This window comes from Podarcis muralis, chromosome 2 (genome assembly GCF_964188315.1).
Source record: "Podarcis muralis chromosome 2, rPodMur119.hap1.1, whole genome shotgun sequence".
Classification (NCBI taxonomy): Eukaryota; Metazoa; Chordata; class Lepidosauria; order Squamata; family Lacertidae; genus Podarcis; species Podarcis muralis.
Window position 1 is genome coordinate 125,213,575 of NC_135656.1, and position 17,487 is coordinate 125,231,061.

At 51.5% G+C, this 17,487-nt stretch overlaps 1 protein-coding gene across 1 annotated transcript; it reads left to right on the forward strand.

Annotated features, from left to right (window-relative positions):
- The first annotated feature begins 555 nt into the window (after nucleotides 1–555).
- Nucleotides 556–6,629, forward strand: HSD17B8 (hydroxysteroid 17-beta dehydrogenase 8). The gene is made up of 9 exons (XM_028720918.2): nucleotides 556–659; nucleotides 1,183–1,373; nucleotides 1,737–1,853; nucleotides 2,002–2,097; nucleotides 3,133–3,218; nucleotides 3,431–3,515; nucleotides 3,609–3,651; nucleotides 5,078–5,152; nucleotides 5,915–6,629. The coding sequence occupies exons 1-9, from the start codon at nucleotides 614–616 to the stop codon at nucleotides 5,929–5,931; spliced, it is 756 nt and encodes a 251-aa protein (XP_028576751.2). The 5' UTR covers nucleotides 556–613; the 3' UTR covers nucleotides 5,932–6,629.
- Nucleotides 6,630–17,487: the final 10,858 nt, after the last annotated feature.

A 17,487-nucleotide genomic window follows, 5' to 3' on the forward strand; every position in this document is an offset into this window, starting at 1 on the left:
TTCAAATCCCTTCTTGGTGGCCGTGACACTCACCGGGTGGGTGACCTCAGTCAGGGGCTGGACCCTACTTCTCATCCTCTGCTACCTCTCAGGGTTGTTGTGGGGGTTCAAGGAGAAGCATGCGCCCCACATTAGCCAGTAGACATGCAAGTAAATAACTAGTTCTACTAATAATAATAATAATAATTGCTACGTATTGAAGTGAGAAATCTCTGTGTCGTCCACCCACTACTTAATAATAATAATTTTTACTATTTATATCCTGCCCGTCTGACTGGCTTTCCCCAGCCACTGTGGGCCTCTTACGGTACATACAAAACATATTATTAAATACGTCTCTTAAAAAAAGAAGCACCCGTGGGTGGAAATTCAACAGGTGCAGCCCTGCAAGAGCAGCACCTGTTGTATCCCCTCCTCTCCTGCTGCTGCAAAGGATGGAGCGGGGAAAACACACACATCCGCTGTCCCTCCCCAAGGACCCAGGAGTCCTGGCGCCCTCCCTCCACCCTGGAGGACTGCGGCCATAGAGACGGCGGCCCAGAAGGTCCCCTATGACCTGAACTTCCGGCGTGGGGCGGAACTTCCTCACTTCCGGTCCTTCCCCCACAGAGCGATGGCCGCCCACCTGCGGCTGCGAGGGACCCTGGCCCTGGTGACAGGTCCCTTCTCCCGGGGGGGAGGGAGGCAGGCAGGAGTTCAACAGGGGAAGCGGGAGGGGGGGTATTTGGGGATGGGGCCTGCCAATGGGGAAAGGCAGCGTATTTCAGGCATCAGTTCAACAGGTCGAGCTCACGCCTTGGCTGCCTTTCTGCCCCCCACCTTTCTCTCCACCCCCCCCATCTACCCACAACCACCTGCCAGGAGTGACCTGCGCCCACGGTCCAGCTTCCAGGCCAAAGTCTGGACTTGAACCCAGGCCCCAGCCCCACAAGCACGGTTGATGATGGAGAGCAAAGGGGGTGGCTCTACCTGTTGGATTTCCGCCTCTCGGGTCCTCCCAGGAGCCCTGACCTTTCTGCCCAAGCCACTTGGCGGTGACAAGCCCTGAATGTAACTTTTTTATTTAGAAAAACTGCACCTGTTCCATTTCCGCCTGAAGTGGAGCAGTTGAAGGCAGAGGGGCTGCCGGGGAAGAAGCCCGTATGGGGAGGGTGACCCAGGCTCCTCTTCCTTCTTCCTCAGGGGGCGGCAGTGGCATCGGCCGCGCCATCTGCGCCCGCTTTGCCCGCGAAGGGGCCCAGGTGGCCATAGCGGACTGCGATGAGGCCGGTGCAGCCCAGACGCTTCGGGGGCTCCAGGCGGGCGACCACCAGGCCCTGCGCGTCGACGTGGGGTGCGCCAAGAGCGTGGCCAACCTCGTGGCCCAGATCCAGGTGGGCATCCACGGGGGGTTGGACTAGATGAGCCCTGGGGGTCCCTGCTCTGCAATCCCCTGGCTCTAACTCTGCCAAGCCTTGCCCTGAGTCAGCATTCATCCTTGGCACCCTGCGTTTATTGGCTGCCTTCGTATCCCGCCTTCCTTCTCCTCGGCTCCCGTTGCATCCTCACGAGACCCCTTCTAGGTAGGCCAGCCTAAGGTCCTTCAGGGAGTTTATCATGGAATTGTAGGGTCAGGAGGGACCCCGGGTGGTCATCCATCCCAACCCCCTCCATTGTGATGTTGAGGCCCGAATCCTTTTTACCTCCTGGGGTCACGGTGGAGGTTTCGGTGCTGATTTCCTCCCTCTGGCCTCCAGGCCCGCTTCTCCCGCCCGGCCAACGTCTGCGTCAACTGCGCCGGCATCACCATGGACGAGTTCCTGCTGAAGCAGACGGAGGAGGCCTTTGACGCCGTCCTCAGGGTCAACCTCAAGGTATTCAGCCGCCAGAAAGGGAGGCATCCCCGGGAGATCCCCCTCTCTTGGTTTCCAGGCCCTCCATCGCCTTGCTTATAGGCTCATGAAGGAACCCAGTGGTCATCCATCCCAACCCCGTCCTGCTCAGTCTCTTCCTTCTCCGCAGGGGACCTTCCTGGTGACGCAGGCCGTGGCGAAGGCGCTGGTGGCAAGCGGGGCTTCAGGGGGCTCCATCATCAACCTAGGGAGCATCGTGGGCAAGGTGCAGTGACCCCCCCCTCCTAATGACCTCCTTGCCCTCTGCCGCCCACCACCAATAATTCAATGCAAAATCCATTTCCCAACTCCTGAACTCTGCAAATGTCTGGCCTAATGAGGACCTGCCTAAGTTAGGTGGCTTTCAGGCCAAATTTCTATGATCTCTGCTGCAGGTACCCAACTGCGTCCCCAACTCCATACTTCTGTTAGAAGCTGGTGAATGCCCAATTTCAAGTAAAGCATGGTGGGCTGCCCTAAAACATTGGCTCAGGATTTCAGTCTTTGGTCTAGGGAAGGGTTTGTACCAACACCTGACCAATGAGGAGTTTGTCAGCAAATGGCAGAAAACCATGGCTAGAAAAGCCACCTCTATTGGTCTGTCCCCCCCCCCCCCCCAACTGTATTACCTGGGTTATGAAGGCGCCCAAAAGACGTTAAAGCAAAGATTATGGGATAATTCACACAGTGACTTGCGATCTCGATCACACACAGTCTGTAGTCCACTGGCAGTAGGAGTACATTATGGACATGTCTTTAAGTTAACACCTTACATTAAAAACCTGACAAGTACCAAATTATCGAAGGTTATTCACCAAAGCCAGACTTTCCTTCTGCAGTGTTGGATGGCAGGTTGAGAGGAGTTCCCTACCAGGACAGACTTTGCTCGTGTGCTCAAGACATCAATTCTATAAAACATATTTTGCTGCACTGTGCGAAATATGAGCAAGCCAGGGCTGAACTGATATTACCCTTGCTGGTCCCTTTCCCGGGAAAATCAGAGGCTCACTATGTCAGGTTCCTATTGGAAGACCGGACAAACGCTAGAACATTAGCAGCGGCGAAGTTTTTATAGGTGGTTGCAAGAACCAACGATCCCTGTTTTTAAGTCTCAACAAAATTCTTGTTTAACCTGGAGGCAGGCTGTCTGAATTGTGCATTGCTTTGTAACGATTCGTTGGGTCTCTGGACCGTAATAAAGACTGATTGATTGATAATTCAGTCCCTGTGCCTCCAACCTTCTTCTCTTCCTCCTGCCCAGGTGGGGAATCTGGGGCAGGTGAACTATTCAGCCTCCAAGGCTGGGGTAGAGGCCCTCTCCAAGACGGCAGCCAAGGAGCTGGCCAGGTGAGCCAGGCTGGGGGGCAGAGGGAGAGATCGGGGGGTGGGGTGGGTGGGAAGGAGCCCCCCATTCGCCTGCCCTCGTTCCACCCCCCACAACGACCCTGCGAGGTCCTCTGCGCCAAATAGTCCACAGCCAGCGAGCGTTGCGGCTTTGAACCCTGCCCTGTCCCAGGTCTAACCACTAGGTGACGCTTCCTCTCCTTGCCGCTCTGCAGGTACGGGATCCGCTGCAACACGGTTCTGCCAGGGTTCGTCCGCTCCCCCATGACGGACAAGGTCCCCCAGAAAGTGCTGGACAAGGTGGGTGTTTTGGGGGGGGGCTGAGGTCAGGCCCCCACCCTGGCCGGCACCCGCCCCGATCCCTCCCTGACCCCTGTCCCTTCTTCTCCCCAGTTTGCCGCCATGGTGCCGCTGGGACGCCTCGGGGAGCCCGAAGGTCAGGTGACGCTGTCCAGCAATATCTTTGCGCTTCCTTTGAAGGGTGGGCAGGGGGCCTCTGAGCGCCTGCAGAGTGCCTTTCCTCCTCCTGCCGGGCGGGGAGTGCCCAGACGTCATAGAACGGAGGAGTCGTGGTGTTGGAAGGGACCCCAACATAAAATGCGAAAAATATGGGGGGGGGCGGGTTTTAGCGATGCCTCTCAGCTGCTGCCTGTCAGGGATTTCTTACTGTGTTTTTATGTTGTGAACCACATGAAGGGCAGTACAGGATGAAGGGCAGTACAGGATGCAAATTTAATTAATAATAATATATTTTTTCCCCTGAGCTATGGCCCTGCCCCCTAATGTGGGGAATAATAATAATAATTTTTTTCTTTAATTTTTAATTATTATTTTTACCAACAACCAAAACACAAACAGTGAAACCCCCCCAGGCAGCTGATACATTGGGTAATAATAATAATAATAATAATAATAATAATAATAATAATAATTATTTATTATTTATACCCCGCCCATCTGACTGGGCTTCCAGATGAGCGGGGTATAAATATTAAAATACTGTAATACATCAAACATTAAAAGCTTCCCTAAACAGGGCTGCCTTCAGTTGTCTTCTAAAATACATCTGTTGTTGTTGCTCTCATAATCAATAATAACATATTCAAATCAACCATATGTACACTTCTATATACCTTAACGCTCTTCCCTCCACAACGTTTATTTAACTTTTAACATTTTAATTGCCCCAAATTGTTCAGACCTACCCAAATAATTCAATACCTTCTCAAACCAATCCTCCTCCTTCTCACTGACCTTAAAACCTTTCATTTTATGTATCTTCACAGTCAGATATTGTAAAATTTTAATATTTTCCAGTTTTTTCCCTAGCTCTTCTGCATTTTTCCAATTACTCGCTATAACCTGTCTGGCTGTAATGACCGTCAAATTTACCCATTTGCATACCTCTTTAGTTTCTAACTCGGTGCTACTCAGGCTAATAAGAACCATTTATTTAGATATTTCCTACCCACAATTCCCAATATTTCTATATAAATAATATAGCCTAAGGGAGTTTGGGGTTGGAAAGCAGCTTTGCCACAATTACTGCCTTGCAGGGGGTTGGGCTGGATGACCTCAGGGGGCCCCTTTCCAGCTCTACAATGCGGTATAGATTGTACAGGAAATAATAATAATAATAACGCTAGGATAAGGTCCCTGGATCCATCCCCACCGGCAGCTGGGGAGAGACCCGCTGTTCCTGCCGGCCTGTGCCGACAAGACTGGCTTCGCTGGCCTAAATCTCTCTGAGGCTGCGGAAGAGAAAGGGGCAGGTTTCTTTTCCTGGGAGGGGGCTGGCGGTGCCTGGGGGGCTGCAGGCGTTGGGAGGAGGGGGCTTCACGGTCTCCTCCGTCTCCTGCCAGATGTTGCCGAGGTTTGTGCTTTCCTGGCCTCTGACGACAGCCGCTACATCACCGGCGCCAGCCTGGAAGTGACCGGTAAGTGGGGTGATGGGGGGCTGATTTGGGGGCCCTTTGGGGTGGGGGGCTCCCCTTGGATGCTGGTGCTGGTGGTGGGGAGCAGTGAGAAGGGACCCCAAAAGGTCTCCCATATTTGTGACAACTCGGATGTTCTCATGTGGACTTCGGAACTCCCTGCCACTTGAAATCAGCCGAGCGCCTTCGCTGCACTCCTTCCAGCGCCCGCGGAAAACGTTTCCATTTTAGACAACTCTACCCACCCAAAGGAAAAAACACAGAATGTTTGTTCTTTAAAGAGTTTTCGTAGCTGTTTTCCACCCTGTATAAATTTTACGAAATCGATAAATTCTCCTGTCAGACACGTAGAATAGCCGGTGCATGTTTGGGTCTCCCTTTGTAGCTCATGGTTTTCATCATCCAAATGTTTTTACTTAAAGTTTGATGGCTTTATCCCCTCTGTGAATGCGTATAAATGTTATGGAACAAAATTAAGTGAATTATTATTATTATTGTTATTTTATTTTTCAATACCCTGCCTATCTGAATGGGTTACTCTTTAGCTCATGGTTTTCATCATCCAAACGTTTTTACAGAAAGTTTGATTGCTTTCTCGCCTCTGGGAATGCGTGTAAAGTTTATGGAACAAAATTAAGTGAATTATTCTTATTCTTATTTGATTTTATTTTTCGATACCCTGCCTATCTGAATGGGTTACCCTGGGCAGCTTCCAACCATCTCCACAAGGTCTGCCGCTGACCCCTTTTCTTTCTCTTCCTCCAGGGGGTCTTTTCATCTGATGCCTTTTCCTGCCTCTGGAGAAACCCGCCCCCAACCACAAGGAAACCACACTCCCTGATGCCCCCCCCCCTTTCGAAGGAAGGACTTGGGGGGCAGGTTCCTCCTTCACTGCGGAGACTGCGCTGTCTAGGAGAAGCTCCCGGCTAACATCTTTGAATGCAAGATTTGGGGAGGGGGCTTAGAGGCAGGGGGGGGCCCTCCCTCTGGAAGGGTATTTTGCACAAGGTGCGAGGCTGAGATCTTGCTGGACGGAGACCCATGACTTCCACTCCGAGGATTTCTGTGCCTTGTTTTGGGATATATATCACTCAGTTAAATCAACGGCTTCTACAAATGCCTCTTTGAGAAACACTTTAATGCTGTGAGCCACCTTGAAATAGGGAAAATTAAGGGAAATTTAAGGGAAATGCAGAAATTGTTGCTTGAGGACTGCGGGAAGAGACACTTTTTCACCCCGAACAAACACCGGCAGGCTTACATAGCCTCAAATATATGTGAATGGGAACAAGATATGTAAGAGTCGTTTTACAATTGACTCTCTCCCATGTATTCTGCCAAGTTGTCCCCCCCCCCCCCACGCCAGGAAATATCCCTGGGGGTGACTCTTCCTGCAGCAGATATGATTTTACATCCACGAAAACGTCTTCCATAATATGATGGTCTGATTCTATGAATATAAATACGTTGAGTCTGCTCAGTTTTCTTTTTTCTATTTAAAATAATTTTTATTAAGCTTTCATATTTAATTACATCTCATCACACAGATCTATAACATAAAGCATTGCTCAAACGGCTTCCTTCCTCCCCTCTTTCTGACTTCCAAACGGCTTTTACTAGATTCTCGCATTTCTATAACCAGGTTTTTTACCTTAGAACTACATTGGAAGACCGGCAGATAAAGATGGTAGAATATGTGGAGATGGCAAAGCTGACGGGGAAGAACAGAATCGGCTGGAGCAAATTTATATTCTGTATGAAAGAAAATTGAAAACATTTGAAAACATTTGTAGGTTTGAATTGAAATGCTTTGCAATGTGGAAATAAGGAACTGATTTACGCCTAAGTAGGTAATTATTATTTAAAAAAAGAGTCTGCTCAGTTTTCTTATTCATTTATTGCATTTATCAGCTTCTAATCCAAGGAGGTGGTATATCTGGTTCTTCAGTTGCCATCGCCCCCCCCCCCCATTTAATCCTCACACCAACCCTGCAAGGACTGGCCTGGTCACCCAGTGAGCTTCACGGCTGACTGGGTCTCTTGAACCCTGGTCTCTCCCAGGTTCCAGCCCAGTGCTCTAACCACTGCACCACCGCTGCCTCTGCTGTTTCTGCTCCACTAAAGGATTCCTTGGTTGGGGAGCGGTTGAATTTATCGCCCTCTCCTACGCAACCACCCTCTTTTTTATTTTTCCTGGCGGCTTGCGTTTGTGTAAGAAGCGCCCCAGGAAATCGCACACACACACAAACACACACACACACACACACACACACACACACACACACACACACACCTCCCCCAGCCTGGAGTGGTACAGTCCAGCACGATCTGTACCACGTGAGCCGTTGGGGTCCCACAACACCCACCCACCCCCAAAATGTAAGCAGCCCTTCATCTCGAAGCACCCAGACTTTAGAACCTGAGGGACTAGTGTGCCTTTATCATGTGCAGAGTGCCTTTCCTACAGCGGCTGCAATGATCCTCTTTTAACGTGACTCTTAAAAAATATTTTGGTCCGGGTTTGCCCTTGTTGTGGGCAGCTGGGGGGGGCCGGTGTGATCCCGGACGCCTGGGTCCCCTTGTGCCTGCTAATCCCGGGGGGTTATGGGTGGCTGCCCAGTTGTGAGCCTGCACTAATGAATGTTTGCCCAAGGGATTATTGGGGTGTTCTGGGAAGGCAGCCCTGATTCCTCTGGGGGAGAAAGAGGATTAGCTGCTGAGCGGGTTGGGGGGCCCTGTCTGCACCCCCTGACCCAAAGGCGGCCCTGCTGGGCCTTCCCACCCTGTCCGGAGAAGGAAGGGTCAGCGGACAATGCGGAGGAGACCCAGCAGACCCTTCTCATGCCTGGGAATCCCATTTCAAAGCAGGATCTGGTCCGCAAACTCAGCAGGACTCGAACACGAGCCCTCCCCCTCCTATGGGGTCCAGCGGCTGGGATTCAGAGCCGAACCATCCTGCCTAGTAGCCATCTTCCTCCGTGAATTGGTCTCACCCTCTTCGCTGCCTCTTGTGGCAGGGAGTTCCAAAGTCTAAAAGCAAGTCCTTCCTTTCATCTGTCCCGAATCTTCATGGGGTGGGCCCGAGTTCGAGTCTTACGAAAGAGGGAGAACATCTCTGTCTGCTTTCTCCTTGCCACGCACAGTTCCACAAAATTCTATTGTGTCTCCTGTCTCCTTGCCTTTTCTCTTAAGCTAAAAAGCCCCCCCCCCCAAAAAAAACACACACACACATTTCTTCCTCAAAGCGAAGTCACTCCACTCCCTTGATCATTTGGGCGATTCTTTTCCGAACACTTTTTCCAGCTCTACAATATCCTTCTGAAGATGGGGCAACCAGAACTGCACCTTGGGCTGGTTAATATTCTATTATTTTTTTATTCTGAATAAATTTCACTAGGTTTTATGGAGAACAATACATAAGTTAATACCCAACATATTTTTCCTTTTTTTTGGGGGGGGGGTGTTTCCAAACCGATATTTTGACTATTCTACAGCCTTTGAAATGTGTGTTATTGTTTCAATTTTCCTTCTGTTTATTTTGTGCTTTTATCCTGAATTTCTATCTTTCAAACCTTCCAGAGGTCTTTGGACAAAGGGCGGTATATCAATTTAATATATAAGAATATAACGTATATGTATCATTATGTAAAGATTTCATATATGTATTGCAACATTAAAAATAAATAAATGAAAAAATGAAAAAAATAATAAATTTAATACATACGTAAGATGCTGTTGCACCAAACTCTCCTTCCTTGGAGGTTTTCAAGCAGAGCTTGGCCGACCCTCTGCCATCCATGCTTGAGCCCAGATCCCTGCATTGCAGGGGGTCAGACTAGACCACCCTCAGGGGTCCCCTTCCAAACCTGCCATTTTAGGATTCTGCTCTGTCAGTTTGCAGAGGTCCCTGCCAGGGGTGCTGATCTGGAGCCAGGGGTGCCAACTTCAACAAAATATTGTTGGGTTGGAGGGGAGCGGAATAAGCGACGCCCTGCGTAATCCATGGCGCGCGCTATTTGAATGGCAAATCCCATCAACTTTTTTTGGGGGGTGCGGGTTGCCGGACCCTTAAAACATTTCCTTGGGGGGCGAGCAAAGGACGTCAGCCCCTCGGAATTGGCTGCTATGTCTGGAGCTAGCGAAACGCGCTTGAGTCGCACAGGAATGGAAGGTTTTTTTTTGGGGGGGGGGTCCTCAACATTTCCTGATCCTGCGCGCGAATTCCTTCTTCGGAGACGCAGAGATGCGTTTTGCAGAGGTCGGACTTGCGCCCCCCCCCCCCGGGCAGCCGCAACAGGATCAGGCCAAGGGGGGAGTCCCAACATCACCCGAGTTGCAGCGGCAGCAAGAGCCCCCCCCCTCCGAGACACCCCCCCCCAACAACTGGAGTTATTCAGATGTTCTTCCTGACTCAGCCAGAGAAGTGGGGAAGGTGGGAGGGGGCATATTCACAACCTCTTCCCCCTCCTCTGTCCAAAGCGATTTGATCTTGCCGGGCAGCAAAGCTCCTCCGCTGACCCCCCATCGGAAAAGGGTTTGCGGGGGGCGGGGGTCTCCCCTGACGCTTCTTTCTGCGCGCGAATCTCTCCTCTGGGGAAGATTTATAATTTAGGGGAGGAAAGGACGTTACACAAGAACCTTGAATGAATAGATCTCCCTTTCCTCCTGGGCCATTTTATTTCCTTCCTGGGGGGGGAAACCACCTTCATCTAGTGGTCCAAGGCAGGAATCGCTGCTGTGGGGGCGATTCTTCCGCTGCCTTGCGGAGGGTTGGGATGGATGATCCGCGGGCCCCTTTCCAGCGCTACAGTTTCTGTGATTCTGCCCCAGGCGCAAAAGCCTTTTCGGTGGGAACTTTCCCCGAAAACTTTGTGTGTGTTGCGTGACGCCGGTTCCTAGCAAGCCTCGCTGAGGGAAGAGCTGTTCAGAGGCGCGGGGGGGGGGCAGAGATCTTGCCCCCACCCCGGTGAGAGCCTGCCCTGGTCTTTGCCCATCGCGCTGCCATGTGGTATCTGGGAGAGGGTCCGAAGGCGACTTTCTGGGGCTCCCCCACCCCACCCCACGGGCTTGGTTCTTCATTCCCTTTGAGGCCGAGGTGGGGAGTGGGCTTCTTCCTCCCCCCGCTCCCCATATTCTCTCCCCCTAAGACGGGCCTGTGTGCGAGAGAGACAACCGCTTTCTTCTGTCGCCTGAATTGAATTGGGGATGGAGGAGGAGGGGGGATTAGGGTTAAGGGGAGAGGGGGAGGCAGGAGGGGAGGGGGATTAGCCGGGGGTCTCACTCTCCACCCCCCCAGCCCAGCCCAGCCCCTATTCTCCGGCCTCTGTTTGAAGCCTCCGGCTCCTGCTATCTCCCATTGAAAGGCGCATCACCCCGGGCAACGGAATGGGGCGGGGGAGCGCAGGCGAGGATGGAGAGACCAGAGGCCGCCAGGGACCCCCGCCCCGCCCCACACCCACCCGACCCCCCACCCCCAGCTGCAAGGCGGGCTGGGTGCTCCCTGACCCGCTGGGGGGTCCTCGGCCTTCCTCGCCCTCCTGCCCCCCACCAAGGCCTTTCCTTGGCATCCTTCGGCGTCTCCGTGGCAACTGCATCCGCCCCCCATCCTGGCCACGGTGACCCCCATCGCCCTGGGTGGCTCTCCAGCCCACCCCCCTTTATTCTACCCTGCACATGGAGGGAGGGGAGGGGGCTTTCCCCCATTGAGGCGGCCGCCCCCTATTCAACCTCCTTCTCTCTCTTCCCCCACCCCACATAACTGGGGCCTATTGTGGGTCCAGCTGCACAGACAGGGAGAGGGCGAGGCCGGAACGCTTCGCCCCCCAAAGGCCGGCCGAGGGGGCCCGGGAGCCGGGCAGGCGGCTGGGCCGGGCAGCGGGACCCCCGAGAGGAGGAACTGGGGGCGCAGAAGTGGGGCAGAGGGGAGGCAGGGCTGTGAGTAGGTCCTGCCTCACCCCCAAAATCTCGCTTCTGGGTTGCCTAGAATAACTCTTGCCCAGCGAGAAGGGAAAAGTTAGGGTGAGTTTAGGGGACGGCTGTGGGGCAGCATTGGGGTCCCTGGTGGGGCCAGGCGCGGGTTGGGGGGCGACGGGAATGGGGAGAAGGCATCCTCAGCAGAGGGACCCCAGAGGATCGGGTCCCACGAGGTTGGGGGGAGAGGAGAGACAGAGTTGGGGGTGCGCTTTGCTTTCTCAGGAGTTTCCGAGACTTCAGAGATGGCGCCAGATGGGACCGGGCGATGGGGAGGGAGGGAGGGGGGGAGGGAGGGAGGCTGGACCCCGAGCGCCATCTGGGACACCGGACCAGCCCCCCCCCAAGTCTGTCCTGGGGGCGGGAGGGCAGGGAGACCCCCCTGGAGTGACGCAGCAGCCCCTCCGAAGCATCAGAAAGAGATGGAAGAAGGAGACGCAGGACGAGGAATAGAAGCGCCTGGACCGAGGAAGGGAAGGAAGGATGGATGGATTGGGGTGAGTGGAGCCGGGGGGGCTCTTGCATTTCGGGGTGCGGGGGGCACAGAGAGAGAGAGAGAGACCAACCCGTTCCTCTGACGGGAATCTGGTTTCTAACGGGATTAAATTCCGAATGGCTGTAGCCCGCCCTGGGAGCTGCCGGCGAAGGGCGGGTGATTAGCGATTATTTTAAAACAATGAATATCTAGTTCATTAACTAACAAATAATGAACCAACGATTAGAGAATCAATTTAATGATTGATAATGAATTGGAAAAGTGGCCCGGTATTTTTTTTTTTTTTAAATTGTAGCCTGTTCATAATTAATTAACGATGAATCAATCAATTCATTGATTGATAATTAAATGAAAAGTGGCCTTATTAGAACTCCCGGTGTTTTAAAAAGTTGATAGCTAGCTCATAATCAACGATTATTCAATCAATTAATGATTCGTCGATTGATAATTAAATGAAAAGTGACCTTATTAGAACTCCCGGGTTTTTCCATCTATCGCCGCGTCTCTAAATAAATAGCCCCGCTCCTTCTTTCTGGCGCTAATGGCGAGGAAGCAGCGATCTCGTGGCTGCCTAGATCGGGGGGGGGGGGGGCTGGGAACCCCCTTTGCAAGACGCCCCCCTCCCCAGTCTGCACCCCCCCCCGATAAAGGCGGCCTCTTCTAGCATCGGAGAGGCGGGAAGAGGGATAGAGGGGGCGTCTAAAGCCCCTCGCCAGCCGTGCCAAATGTCCCAAGGAGGTTTTTATGGGCGGGGGGTTGAGTTCTCTAAAATTGGGTGCGAAGTTGGGGACCCCTCACCGCCCTCCATGAGCTTTGAGAGGGTTTTCACCCGAGAAAGCCACAGAGTCCGAAAGGGGTCCGAGGGTCATCCAGCCCACCCCGTGCGTAGGGGGGAGGCGGGGAAGGAAGACCCCCCCAAAAAAGCTCCCACCAGCGAGAGGATTTCTGACCCGAGGAGAAATGGGGTTGGGATGCTTTGCATTCAAGAGAAGCCCCATTTTTTAATTTTTAATTTTTTTTTTGCAAAGTGGTGTGGGGGGCAGAATCCTATGGGGGGGGGCGCTTCTCCTCCCCACACTTTCCCTTTTAATCAATTATTTGGAGAAAGGAAGTTTATCCATCGGCTGAACCGGCCTTTCATTCCCAGCAGGGTCTCCCTCCCGGTTTGATCGATCTTCCAGGCAAAGTCGGATCCATCGGGTGCGTAACCGGTTTTTTGAGGGGCGGTTTGCGCAGGAAGCGGGGAGTCTTATCCCCGCCGCGTGGGGGAACCCCAGGCCGCAGGGAAAGTGTGAGCCCCCCCCCAGCAAAAGTAGGAACCTCCTAGATGGGGGGCGGGGGCGGCGAAGGCCAGCCAGATGCGCGAGGAGGGGGCGCGCTCAGTCCGCGCCCATCCCTGGCGTTGCGTCTCAGTAGCTGAGACTCAGAGGTAGACTGCCCATGGACGGGGAGGCTCCACAGGACTCGCGGGGGGGGGCGGGATTGCACAGCCCCCCCCCAAACCACCGCCACAACTAGGAGTAGGGAGTTCCAGAGTCTTACGACAGCGGTGGCTCTCATCCCTGGTGGCTCTCATCTTGTGGCAGAGAGTTCCAAAGTTCCACGGGAAGAAGGGAATGATTTTATCCGTCCTGAATCTTCCAGCGTTCTGGATTCCGTGATTCTTAGGATCCCCCAAGTGACCTTTGAGGACCAGTCGCTGCCTCCTCGCAGAGCTGCGGTGAGGAGGGAAGCAAGAGGTGGGGAGTAACAGGACTCGAACCCAGAACTTTCTGAGGGTAAGAGCTGCTTGACTAAGGAAGTGATGGACTCTCCTTCCTTGGAGGTTTTTAAGCAGAGTTTGCGTGGCCCTCTGTCCCCGATGCTTTAGCCGAGATTCCTGCATCGAAGGGGGTTGGTCTGGATGACCGCCAGGGGTCCCGCCAACTCAATTTCTCCACAATTCCACGTGAACCATCTTGAGTTCCTTGCGGAGAAAATGTTGGGATATACAGCAAATGCAATAGACGGATAAATATATAGCCCCTTTCTCCCTTCCCAGGGGCAGATTGAATTAATGGGATTTCCCATTTGGGAGGGAGGTCAAAGTTCAGCCCTCAGAGCAGCCTCTGCGGATGGGATTTCCTGAGACCAAAAGCGGATCCATTTACTTCTCACACTCTGTCTATAGATCTCCTGCTTTTCCAGATTAAAAACTTCCTTGTTTTATCTGATTACCCAGTTTATATGCCTCCCTTCCTCCTACGGAGCCCAGGGTGGCAAACAGCAAGGGCCACATGGAATAATGGAACCGTGGAATCAACAGTCGGATGGGACCCTGCGGGTCATCTAGTCCAGCCCCCTGAATTTCAACTAAAGCGTCCAGGACAGATCTGGGCAACCTTCCCTCGCCACAGGTTGGGGACAGGCTGTCCTTTGCTGGAGGTTTTTCAGCAAGGGGGGGCACCTGCTGTGAATTATTCAGCTGTGATTCCTGTCCTTCAGGGGGGTTGGGCTAGATGACCTTGGGGGTGCCCTCCCAACTCCACAATTATTTTTATTCTGCGATGTTCCTCCATCCTCCACCAAATGACACCTGCCTGCCCTCTGCCCTTCACCCTCCCTGGCTAGTAATACGTGCCGGGGATGGATGGCAAGAAACGATGCCTGGGTCTCCCGCCCAGTGACAAGACTCCCATAGAGCATGTGCAAAAGTCACGAAGGCTGCGCACTCGTTCTCACTACTAGGCCAGCTTGTCTCAGGGATGATGTGTGTGTGTGGTGGGGGCTGCATTGATGAGACACCCCCCCCACCTCCCAGGGGCTAGCTGACTTACATTTTCCTTTCCCTTTTTGTTATATATATATATATATATATATATATATATATATATATATCCCTTTTCTTCCTAATGTCTCAACAAATGAAACTGATTTGTAAAAATGTTACATGGGGGGGGGGGAATACGAGAGAGGGACATTGCACACACTTTTGTAAATCAAGAAAATCTTCAATATATATATATATTATTATTATATTATATACAATTATATACTATATTATATAGTATATATATACTATGCTGTACTACATTATATTATATGTTATATATACTATATTATATACTATATACAATTACCGGTATCTATATCTATATCTATCTATATCTATATCTATATCTATATCTATATCTATATCTATATCTATATTATCTATCTATCTATATCGTTAACATTTTTCAACGTGTAACACTGTGTCTAAAGAGAAATAATTAGAAGAGACAATAGAAGAAAAAAGGAAGAAAAAGGTGTAAGAGGAAAAGGAAAGAGGGAGAGAAAAAGAAAAGGAAGGAAATAGAATAGTGGAATTCTAGGAAATAATAAATTATTATTATGTATTAGTAGTGGCAGTAATGATGATGATAAATTACAACATTATATATGGATAGCCCTCTGTTGCCATTATATCCTAATTTTAAACCCACCCACCACCTGAGAAAGGCCCCTTCGGCCGGCTGATCTCTCTCCCGGGGTCCTTCCTCTTCCCACCCAACTCTTCCTCTTCTGTGTCTTTTTATCCCAAATAGAGTATAAGCCTTCAGAAAACACAACATTCCTACCTGCTGGGGTTTGTACCTTGGGGTTCCCTTCCAGCTCTACAGTTCTGGGGTCCTATGATGCTATGACATGAATAGAACGAAGAGAAAATTAAAAATTAAAAATCCCCAAAGAACAAAAATGGGCCCCCCAAAAGGCATCTTCCTCTTCTCTGCCACATATGCATATAACAATGATTCAAAAGACTCAAATTGTCCAGAACAGCTCCTAGCTGTCATTAATATCCAGCTCCCCCCCCCCCATCTTGCTAAATGGCGTTTTCCAAAATTTCCCTCCCAGGGACCCGGAAGTCATCTTTAAGTCCAATATAGCTCTTCGTATAGTCTTTAAAATAGTCCCCCCCCCCCCCCAGTTCCTTGAGCTGAGTTTCTCCCCAGTGTTTCTATCTTGGATGTGGGTCAGGGGGGCACGTATGGACGAGACACCCCCATCATAATAATAATTTATATAATAATAATTTATTATTTATACCCCGCCCATCTGGCTGGGCTTCCCCAGCCACTCTGGGTGGCCTCTAACAAAATATTAAAATAGTAATAATAATTTATTATTTATTATTTATACCCCGCCCATCCGGCTGGGTTTCCCCATGCGCACGAGGCAGCCAACCAAAATGTCCCTTTTCAAATGGCATCCCTGGCATGGTCTTTGCCTTGTCTGCAGCTGCAGCACCATCTGGGCTGACGTCTTCCCAGAGTTGCTCAAGGCCGACTGCACTGTCTCCTGCTCATCCCGCTATCCTTGCGCCAACCCTGCAAGGCGGGCTATAGGCTGACTGGCCCCCAAGGTCATCCCCAGACAGCTTCATGGCCCAAGGGGATTCGAACCCTGGTCCTAGCCCAATGCTCTAACCACTATGTCGCACATCCTGGGAGCAGAAAGAGCCCTATCGGAAACATCCAGCACCGAGGCAGATCTACGAAGCGTCCTTCTGAATCGCCTTGCGTCCGTCCACAGGGCACTTTTGGAGCACGCAGCTGCCCCTGGGAGAACCCTGGGAACTGTAGTTCATCGCTCACGAAACTATAACTCCCAGCACCCGCAACAAACTGCAGTTCCCAGGGATCTTTGGGTGGGTGAGAAGGTGCCTTTAAATGTAGGGTGTGGTAGACGGGCAGCCAAGGCCAACTCAGAGGCAGAACCAGAGAATCGTGGAATTGGGAGAGGCTCCAAGTGGCCATCTAGTCCAGCCCCCTATAAATAATCCCTAGCAGTTGGTGACCCAAAAAGAAATGGGTTGAGAAGGAAGAACTTTGCTGTCTTGCCCGCTGCCAAATCCCCCTGCCGCTGTCCCAAAAACCCTGCAGGAGAAGCACAGATGTGAACTGGATTATTTATTTCCTTATATTTTTATTATTATTATTATTATTATTATTATTATTATTATTATTATTATTATTATTATTATTATTATTATTATTATACCACCCTATACCCGCAGGACTATTTATTCCAGGTATTTATGCTTTGCTGAATAGTCATCATATTCTAAGTTTAAAAAAGAGAATTGCAGAGCTGTCGATTTGCAAGAGACCCCAAGAATCATCTAGCCCAATGCAGAAATCTCAGAGCAAAAAAGTTTGCAAATATCCCCAGAGGTCATCCATCCCAGCCCCGCCCGCGCTCAATGCAAGATGTAGCCACAGCGCCCCCAATGGCTCCTGTCTGTCCTGCAGCCCCTTCCTTTAACTGCCTCCAGAAAAAAGGGGAGCCTCCCCACCTCCTTTCCTCTCCCAGGACCTTCCCCCGCTTCCCCTCCGCTGCCCCACCAGAGACTCCAGCTCCCCCCGCCCCCGCCCCCCGACGCTCCTGAGCCCCGGGCCGTGATTGTCCAAACGCAATTCTTGTCTCTCGGCCTGAGAGTTGAGTCTGGACATCGCGAGCCGGAGGTTTGATGCCGACAAAGGTCATGGAAGGACAGAATCGCAGAGCTGGAGGGGGACCCCGCGAGGGCATCCATCCCAACCCACTGAATCGCGCGGGTCTCAGTGGCAGAGAATGCCGGTTTTGCAAGCGGAAGGTGGGGGGGGGGGCAGCGTTGCTGGTCTAGAGACCGTCCTTCCGTTGGATTAACAGTTTTAATTGGATTTTGAATAAACGTGCAAGCAATCGTTCCCTCTCTGGGTTTGGTTGTGTTGTTATTTTGCTGAGCGGAATGTGCAAAACGATGTTTCCCGAAATGTTAATAAAAATAAAAGGATTACAAAAACAAACAAACGTGCAATCTTTCTTTCTCTTTAGGGTGGGGGCACTAGCTATGAGCCGCTCAGAGGGG

What these genes read in the sequence shown, in the direction of transcription:
- HSD17B8 (XM_028720918.2), top strand. Translation starts at nt 614, where the DNA reads ATGGCCGCCCACCTGCGGCTGCGAGGGACCCTGGCCCTGGTGACAG. An exon ending in GACCCTGGCCCTGGTGACAG is followed by an intron (nt 660 to 1,182) that starts GTCCCTTCTCCC and finishes CTTCTTCCTCAG; the next exon opens with GGGGCGGCAGTGGCATCGGC. An exon ending in GCAGCCAAGGAGCTGGCCAG is followed by an intron (nt 3,219 to 3,430) that starts GTGAGCCAGGCT and finishes GCCGCTCTGCAG; the next exon opens with GTACGGGATCCGCTGCAACA.